The sequence below is a fragment of the Papaver somniferum genome, unplaced genomic scaffold, assembly GCF_003573695.1.
Source record: "Papaver somniferum cultivar HN1 unplaced genomic scaffold, ASM357369v1 unplaced-scaffold_5, whole genome shotgun sequence".
Taxonomy (NCBI): domain Eukaryota; kingdom Viridiplantae; phylum Streptophyta; class Magnoliopsida; order Ranunculales; family Papaveraceae; genus Papaver; species Papaver somniferum.
In genome coordinates, this window is record NW_020647637.1 from 1,344,657 (window position 1) to 1,354,824 (window position 10,168).

Here is a 10,168-nt window from a genome sequence, read left to right on the forward strand (position 1 = left end):
CGTTCTTCTCAACATCTAGTTCTCGCCGTCTCTAGCCGGAATTCTATGCCGGAAATCAAATTTTGATTGATGTTCCTTCTTCACTTCTCTAAACTATGAAATCTTCAATTTATACAGGAGACACCAGTCTCACTATCATCACAGACATCACAAATAGCATCTGCATCTCAAAAATCACCAAAAATACAGGCACCCCAAACTCACCCAGTACTACTATCATCTATATGGCTTCATCAATCACTATTACTTCTAATATTGGCACAATCAACATGTCAAACTGGAAGGAATGCTATTCTCAAGATCATGATAGACAATTACTCAGAAATCAGAAACACACCAACATTCTTAGATCCTGCTGGATAAAAACAAGAAATTTTAACCCTCCCCCTGAAACTTTTCAATCCAAGCCTACCCAGATGAATACATTTTACCTTCCACAAGGTCATTTTCATCACCATCATCCCCCACACTGTCAATTCAACAACAATTTCATTCATATCACACAACCCAATATAACAATTTATCTCACGGAAAAATCTAACTACCATTCATTCAAGACAAAGTATAAACATCATAATCCATGTCTAAACATAACATCAAACCTTGAACATCAAATCCGCTATCATAAGAGAAGAAATATCCAAAACAATTACAAACCCACATCTAAAAGTCACCCAAACATCCAAAATAATCCCCGAAATCTAAATAAAGAAGATAAAGAAGCAAGATCTAACTAGCTACTGTGGAATATCTCGAGTCTTGCTCCGTGTTCCCTGACGAACACTTCTAGTTCGAATGCGAGTCAAACAATCTCTAGATGTTACTCTTTGCGCACCAGGCTCAGGAGATTGAAGCTCATCAATATCAGCACCACCTTCAGCAACATCAGGAGCAGAAATCGAAGGTTCAAGAGTAGTTGTAGAATCACTTACCTCAGGAAAAAATGCAGGAGCAGTTGGATTAGCAGCTGGTTGGGTTCCTGAAGCTCCAAAACCTGCAAAAATAGCACGACCTAATCCCCCTGTAGCAGGACAAAGAGCATCCATCACCGGAAACCGCATAGGCTCGTCTCTGCGCATCCATTGACCAGCCGAATGACGAACGATCCTCCTTTCTCTAGCATTAAGAGTGATAGATTGGTAACCAATCCGACTAACACCAGACACCAGGAACCGATCAGCACTACAGCAACACTCTCATGAACCTCAAAAGGTCCATATTTGGGATGGAAGGCATACAAAATCCAATGATCATCTCCGCCCAGTTGAGGATGTGTTGTATATTTGGTAATCCCAGTAATATAGCTCTCACCATTATCTCCATTCATAGTCGCATCATCTTGATTCACACCTTCAGCTGCATGTTGAGCGCTACTGCCAAATCCAAATTTAGAATATATATCTGCAAATGGGTTACTTGTTTCTTGTCCAACGCCTACAAGTTTGGGTTGATTGAAGTGCCGTCGAAGACGATCTACTGGAGAATCCATCAACAACTCATGCATAATTGCACCTGGTGGTCGGTCTTCTTGCAAACCTTGCTCAAGCTTCACTTCAACATTATGCTGCAAATCCTCCAAATACCAGGAGAAATCGGCTTCATACTCAGGGATTCACAACCCTGTGGAAAAGGAATTCCATACGGCAACCGAGTAATACAATACTCCCGAGGATACCAATGGATTCTTGGTTCATCCTCAACCTCGTGAAGTTTCCGCTTTCCCTTTCGATCACCATCATTTCCCATATCAGACATAGCAGTTGGAGAACCCTCTCCCTTCAATTGACGCATTTATAAAGATTATAGGAGACAGTTTCTGGGGTCTATCTTCTTTAAGAGACAACAGTTTCCAAAACGAATTTTTTTTCGTATTCCTTACTTCACACCCTATCTCTGTCGCTTCATTTCTTCTCTCTAAAGGGCATTATTACCTACATCCTATGGATTACATCCATTTTAAATTTAAACCCACAAACCTCATGTTTCACTGTGTGACAGATGGCAATTGGAAGGAGGAAATTCTTACATTTGGCAACACAGAACATTCAGCGCCAATAACTACTCCAATGCATCTCCCACGTATTACCCACTTAAGTGCAATTCAGTTAGACCGGTTCCCAATTCAGCTAGCGGTCTATCTGACTCAAAGAACCCTCAAGGCTGACTGGCAATTCTCAATACAACAAACTTCTTACTTGTTTTACAAATTGAACTCCTCGATGCTAGTATCAATCACATGTTTGAAGATACCGCACTCAAGGAGAGACCAGTCATGTGTTTCACTGCAAAACTCTTGAAAAACTCTCCCTCCTCAGGAGGCTAACTCAAGGTTTGCCCTTCTTTAGCATTGCTCAATTAGTCAGCAAGGTAATCCTACTCTCTTCTGACTATCTAAGTCTTATTATTAATTCTCTCAGAAATGGTACTATTATCATTGATAAGTCTACTGATTCTAGAGTTCACCCTGGCCACACTCTGCTAAGCATAACCAAAGGCATCGTCATACATAATACTCTGTGGATAGCTAACCCCATTAGTTATTATAATTTATTCTATGTTAGAGTTTGTTCTTTTCACAGGTCAACCCCTCAAGGTATATCAATAGTCAAACAATCCAAGATAGTCAGTAAAGCTCAGCAACATGGACTCTGGATAAGGACTACTAGCACATGGTACCTGTACTTTTCTTCAGATCAAATTTGGAATTTTAATCCACATCATTATCAGGCATAACTAAACAACGAAATGAACCACCACAATCCAGTCTATCTACACATTCATATTCAAATTAAAGTTATCAGAACTAGTACTTATCACAATACAATTCTCTATACCATTCTCACAACCATTATTAGTTTCACCACACCTCTTATGGCCTCCACCTCAGAAACTAATTCCACCCATCAAGTTGAAAATTTGGTTGAACAAATGAACTCCTCACTAAACATCCCTGAAGATCTATTCCCAAAAGTCTTCATCAATGCTGAAAACATCTTACCCAAAAATAAAGAGGATTGGAAATGAGTCTTTATAGGAAGGTACTGCAGCAAAATCTCTCATGAAACTAGGACCATCTCAAGGTTCATCAATACTAACTGGGAGCTTAGAAGACAAGCAGAAGTTAATCTATGGAGGGTAAAAAAAGAAATTATTACTCTATCAGACTTGGAAGCATTGAAGATTACCAGGTATTTATAAAAGGAGGAACTAGAGGAATCTTTGATAAACTTATAGTCTTAACAGAAGTTCCACCATCCTTTCCAGACTACGTTGATGAAGCTAATTTTTATAGAGTTCAGATATGGGCTCTTATCAAAAGAGTACCAAGACACATCATCCCTGATATTAGCAACATCATCAAACCAGCAGGAATTTTTCAAGGATCCAAGAAAACTTATGGAAGAGATGAAGATGAGAAGAACTTGGAAGTCTCCTTAACCATTGATGTTACCAGAGCTCTCAAATATGGTATTGATGCTTATGAAAACACCCACTCTGTCCCACTGGCTTGAAATGGCTTATGCGTTACATGGCATTGCCTTCTGTAAGGTATGTAGAATCCTAGACCATCCTGGTCCGCTTTGTGAAGACAAGGAAAAACAATAACCAACAGTTAACCAAAGAATTCACCTATCCAATACCCCAACCAACTCCAACATCAGTAGCCCTCAAAGTAATATCAAAATAAGACACTATTATGATAGAGATGCTGCTGAGGAATTTGCAATCAAGATGAGACTAGCACAAAGGCAGATTCCTCCTAAGAATAGCAGTGAGGAGTTAGATGGTCCAGAGGATTTCATAATCTTCAAAGATGGACTGAATAAACCATTAGAGGGAGAAATACCTACTATCAACCCTGAGGTTATAACTTGTCAAACGAATCACAAAAGGATCATGGTTCAGCAAAAAAACAAGAACAAAATGCTTAAAAAGAAGAATATCAACATCAAAACTGCTGCTAGAAAGCAAAAGCCTACTACTGAAGATGGGGGAATAAGTGATATCAATCCTGATACTATCTTTCCAAAAGTTCAAAACCCATATACAAACCTCTCAATACCCATTGTTCTTGCTACAACCCCATCTCTATCAGAAATCCAACAACAAATCAATGATGACTTCAACAACCAGAAGAAGCTGTTATGGGAAAGAAGGAAAAGAGAGTTCAAACTTAAAGCAGTAGACGCTAACCTGCACCCCCAGCTAATTGACCCAAAAAGGAAGCTATTTATCTCCTCCACACCTATTGAGCACCTCACTCAGCTTGGGGATCAGAATCATCCAGCCAAAAGGAGCAATAACACTGTCATGCAAATGGAGGAAGATCAACTTACTAACTTGACTATTGGTGCCCCTGAGGGGGCGAATCCTTCCCCAAATCTCAAGGTAATATATTACAGTCCCTGTCATTCTTTACTCTTTAAACAGCATGATAATAGGAACAAGATCTTTCTTCTGAAATTTTTATCTATCCTGAGATTAAGTAAGAAGAATGACAATACCACTCACTCAACTATCTATTGAATAGGATATCTTATTATCATATTTTCTTATCCCAATGTGTCTTACTTCTGGCAATTCTACACTGCCATGGCTTGGAATTGTCAAGGCCTAGGACAACCCCAAACTAGTAGACACCTAAACAACATGCTAGATAAACATAATACTGATATCTTCTTTTTATCTGAAACTAAACAACAGTCTAGCAACTTAAAAATCACTCTTGGAAACATAGGAGTCACTAATTTCTGGTTTGTTGAACCTAAAGGAAAAAACAATAATGCTTGAGGCCTAGTGTTAGCTTGGAAAACAAATCTTAAGGTCACTATAGAAGACTTCTCCAATCACCATATTACTGCCACAATCTATCCTAGTACAGGCACACCCTTGCTCTTCGCAGGCTACTATGGTAGTCCCTATACCACACCTGATAAAATCAATTCTTGGAAAATGATATAGAATACTGATAAAACTAATATTCTTCCTTGGTTGGTAATGGGTGATTTGAATGTTGTCCTTCATGAACATGAGAAATTCAGCCAACACCCTATTGATACTTCTGAAGCTAACATTTTATGGAGAAAATTGAAGAAGCAAATCTTAATGATCTGGGCTATATCGAGTGTCCTTTTACCTGGACAAACAGAAGAACTGGTATTCACCTTACTGAACAAATATTGGATAGAGGGCTGGCTAATGAAGCCTGGCTTGAAATACACCCAAATACCATTATATCCAATCTCCCTTCCATTGGCTCTGATCACAACCCAATCTTTCTCAATAACAAACCCAATTGGAAGCAAGGTCAAATCCCATTCAAATTTTTTGGCCCCTGGCTTAATCACCAAGACTGCAAAGACATCATTACAGAATGTTGGAGTACTCATCACAAAGGATCTCTTGCTATAAAGATTACTAGGAAATTAAGAGATATCAAAGCTAAGTTAAAAAAGTGGAACAAGGAGGTCTATGGCAACATCAAAACTAATCTAGAAGCTAGCATACACCACCTGGACTGGATTACCAAAAATCAGTTTAACAGCAAAAGAGGCAAGGAAATAAGAGAAGCTAAAAGGAAAGTTGAACACTGGCTGAATATTCAAGAAAAATTGTGGAAGACCAAAAGCAGAGATCAACTTATCAAACTTGGAGATAAGAATACTAGCTTCTTCCACTTATCATCCAAGAAAAGGTACAGAAGAAATAAAATTGACTCTATTCAACAAGCTGATGGCTCCTGGTTTCACAACAAAGAGGAAGTTGCTGACTGTTTCGCCAATCACTTTGCTACTATGTCCACTGCTGAACACATAAACATAAATCCATCTCTCATAAACCTCATACCCACCACCATCACCACTATTGAAAATGATGATCTCCTTAAGATTCTTGAAGCTGAGGAGATCAAAAACATTCTTTTTAGCATGGCTGGTGACAAAGCCCAGGACCCAATGGTTTTCCACCCAACTTCTTCCAAGCAAACTAGGATGTTGTATGTTCAGACATCATTTATATGGTCCAAAATGTCTTCACATCTGGCTACATTCTCAAAGAGATGAACTCTACTTTTATCTCCCTTATTCCCAAAAATGATAACCCCATTACCCTTGCCCACTTCAGGCCTATATATTTGTGTAATACTACCTACAAAATAATATCAAAACTTATGTCTCAAAGATTAAAACCTCTTTTACCTTCCCTCATCCCCCCTTTCAGTCTGCTTTCATTCATGGCAGACAAATATCTGACAACATAGCTATTGCCCATGAGATTATTCATCACATGAATACTAGAAGAGGAAAAAAAGGAGCTAATGGCACCATGCGAATCAAAATTGATATGGCCAAGGCTTTTGACAGAGTTAATTGGGAATTACTTATGCAAGTCATGCAACAAATGAGATTCAGCACTGAATGGTGCAATCTGGTTCATCAATGCATATCCATCACCACCATGGCTGTCTTGGTGAATGGTTCTCCTGGAAAGTTCTTTAAACCAACTAGATGTCTCAGGCAAGGAGATCCATTATCTCCTTATTTATTTTTGTTATGCATGGAAGCCTTATCTAGATATTTGAATGCTGCTGAAGCTGAGGGTCTTATTCATGGAACCAAAATCTGCAGTGAAGCACCTAATATCAATCACCTCCTCTTTGATGATGATTGTATGATTTTTTGCAAAGCTAATTTGGAAGAATGTAACAATTTAATCAAGATTTTTCAAGACTTTGGGCATTCCTCAGGACAGCTCATAAACTTCTCCAAATATGGTATATTCTTCACTAAGAATACTGATCCTAGCATTGCTGACAGCATTAGTGATACTATGAAAGTACAAATAATTGATACTTATGACAAGTACCTGGGGTACCCCCTCTTCACCAACAGAAGCAAGATTCAAGCTTTCAAACCTGGTGTGGACAAACTGAAACTCAGACTGGCAGGTTGGAAATCTACTCTATCTAAAGCTGGCAAAGTCATTATGATCAAAACAGTTACCTCAACATCTAGCATTTATCAAATGAATTGCTTCAAACTCCCAAAAGGTACCTGCAAGGAGATAAATAATATACAAAGAAATTTCTTCTGGAATAAAGATCAAGACAAACCCAAAGGTCTCTTCTACATTTCTTGGGATGCTGTCAACAAACCAAAAGGGCTAGGAGGTCTGGGCTTCAAAAACATGGAATACTTCAATCTGGCTATGATTTCTAAAATTGCTTGCAGATTGATAGAAGAACCACACTCTCTGTGGACCAGTACTATGAAGGCTTCTCACTTCCCAAACAAGGAAGTCATTAGAATGGAAACAAAGTCAAAGAACACTGATTCCTGGATTTGGAAAGGAATTTTAGAGGGCATCACCTGCATTCAAAAGTACTATATCTGGAAAATAGGGGATGGAACCAACATACATATCTGGGAAGATAGATGGATAGAAGATCTACCTGACATTCTCCAAAAACCTCTTCACTGCCCCTCCAACCTGAAAACTGTTAACCAACTCTTCAATACCATTGGGGAATGGGATCATCACATAATTTCCCTCTGGTTTCCTCAACATATTCAACAACTCATTCTCCAGACACATCATCACCCTAACTCTGTGGACACCATCGAATGGAGCTTAACTCATACTAAAAAATTCACAGTTAAATCCCTTTATGATAAACATATTGAGGATAAATATGCTGGATATACTCTTACATCTCCATGGGGAGATATTTGGAAATTAGATACAAACCCAGCCATCCAACTATTCATATGGAAATGTGCTCATGGAATTCTACCAACAAACGCCAAGTCTGCTGGTATCCTAACCTATATTGACCCTCTCTGTAATATCTGCAGGTGTGCAAATGAAGACATTACTCATGTGCTCCTATCTTGTCCTGCTGCTTCAGATGTTTGGAGGAATCTCTTTGGGGAGAATCACCAGCTATTTATTAATCACAGATCTTTTCATGACTGGTTTAATAGTTGGTTTTCACCAGACAATACCACAACCAGCTGGAACTCTTCTTATGCTACCATATGCTGGTTTATCTGGAAAGATAGATGTGACAAAGTTTTCAGACACATTGATCCTAATGCTGCTGCTACTGCTTTGAAAATCACTCAACTCCTTTGCTCTCATGACAGGGTTCTGAACAAACCCAGTCATATCTTAAACAATATCTACTATCAAGCTAACAGAGCTGACGATAACTTGAGCACTCACACCAGAGGCAGACAGTTACAAGAAAAATTTGGAATCACTATTAGCATACATATTATGGAAGCTTATAATAATTTGGCTAATGGTGATGGATTTTAGTATACTAACTTTGCTTTGGTGGCTCTTTCTTTCTCAGGCCAATGCATGGGAGCCAAAAATGTTAAAGACCCAGCAATGGACTCAGTAGATCAAGCAGAGCCTGCAAAGGAGCTCAACTAGCACTGACCTGGGGAAAAGAGATGAAAAAGACCAACATCAACTTTGAAACAGAAGAGGATGATATTCTACAAGCCATTCACACAGCCTACAAAATTGCAGTACAACAACAGTTCCAAGAAAACTCTCTGATTGAAGATAGGAAGTTAGAAGTTATCGACTTTGTTTTGGGAAATCTCACTAAATTAGATAGTCAGCATCAAAACAATGCTGCCAAACTAGCTAGGATCGCTAGCACTTCTTCTATTCCAAAACATGAAATGGAAAGGTACCAACTTGCAACTTTTTTGGCAAACTGTACAATCTAGTCCAAACTCTATCATTCAGGATTACTGTAATAACTCTTCTAATCTGGCTAGGGATCCTCTTGGAGGTATGATTAGCTCAGTCAATTCTCAAACTACTGCTGTAATTTTGGAGTAAGTTGCTCTTTCTAGAGCTTATGTTCTCTTTTTATTATATAAAAAAAAAAGACCACCACCCCTCTCACGTCTGCGAAGGTTGCTTTAAGTGTTTTTTTTGGACCAATGCGACCAAGTTTCACTTCAACCTGGATATCCCCGTGGTGACGAATCTAAGAGAAAGGTGATTCAGAAGACTTTAAATATTGTCGCAGATGATGGATTTATAACTAAACTTTCTCTACATATTTCATTTTAGATTGAATACTTACCCTGCACAATCTCCAGCATCTTAATTAAAATGATTTGTGCACAAATCAAATAAGCTCCTATAACTAGTAAGAACTATTACTAATGGGAGAATAGGTGAAAACGAAATACATTGGGTAAACAATGATTCTAGTTTGAGAATGGTTAAAAATTGATTAGGTCCTAACATTTATACATCAGGAGATACTAATGGGCATGCCATGCATGACGCATTGATTCACATGCTTCAATTAGGCAATATACATGGTATTTTTTCTTAATCTTTTTTTATTTTCACTTTACTTATTCGGTCAGTTCTCCTACATCCTAGAATTTAGTAGGTGAAACGCATAAGATGGCCATGATAATTTAGTATGGTTAGTTACAAATCGATTGGGCATCCTTCTACCATATAATATTATTCTCTTTCTGTAATTGCAGGAAATCCTACACTACACCCCTCATATGATTTCATTATTGCTCAACTCATTTTTAGATTTACACTCTTAATTTTATTGATTAATCTTTGAATGTTCTTACAAGAAAAGATAAAGGAATCAAGAATAACATCTGCTCAAGACTTTCTCTCTCCTATTTACTTGTTTCTTACTCAAAAAAGATCTGTCCTTATTTTCGGATATGGTCTGCGACATTCTCGCAACCTTACAAATATTAATCTCACAAGCTCTCTAATTTCCGCAAGACTATCACATCTTTCTCGTGATTCTAGCTGACGTCGTTTATCGTATCATTTCTGAAATTATTCTGCGACGCTGTTGTGTTGTGTTGTTGATAATTACGCTGAGACATTATCGTTGCGAAATTCTGATCCTACATCTTGCCTCTTCTCATATCTTCTCTGCAAAGTAGAGAATGATGTGAGAAATGCCGCAGCTATTCATCTCTTCATATTATGCATTTATCACACGTATTCTTTCTTCCATCTGTTTCTTGACACGTCTTCTGTAACCGCTGCTCTTCAACCGCTCACATCTTTTCGTCTTAATGGTGTTTATTTCTTCGAGTAAAAAATCTCCTTTATATACTCTTCTTACTCTTCTTTCCACTTTCTTTTTACTTTC

At 38.2% G+C, this 10,168-nt stretch overlaps 1 protein-coding gene across 1 annotated transcript; it reads left to right on the forward strand.

Annotated features, from left to right (window-relative positions):
* Positions 1–5,078: 5,078 nt before the first annotated feature.
* LOC113342933 lies at positions 5,079–8,439 on the forward strand. The gene is made up of 3 exons (XM_026587299.1): positions 5,079–5,995; positions 6,240–8,305; positions 8,357–8,439. The coding sequence occupies exons 1-3, from the start codon at positions 5,079–5,081 to the stop codon at positions 8,437–8,439; spliced, it is 3,066 nt and encodes a 1,021-aa protein (XP_026443084.1).
* The last annotated feature ends 1,729 nt before the right edge of the window (positions 8,440–10,168 follow it).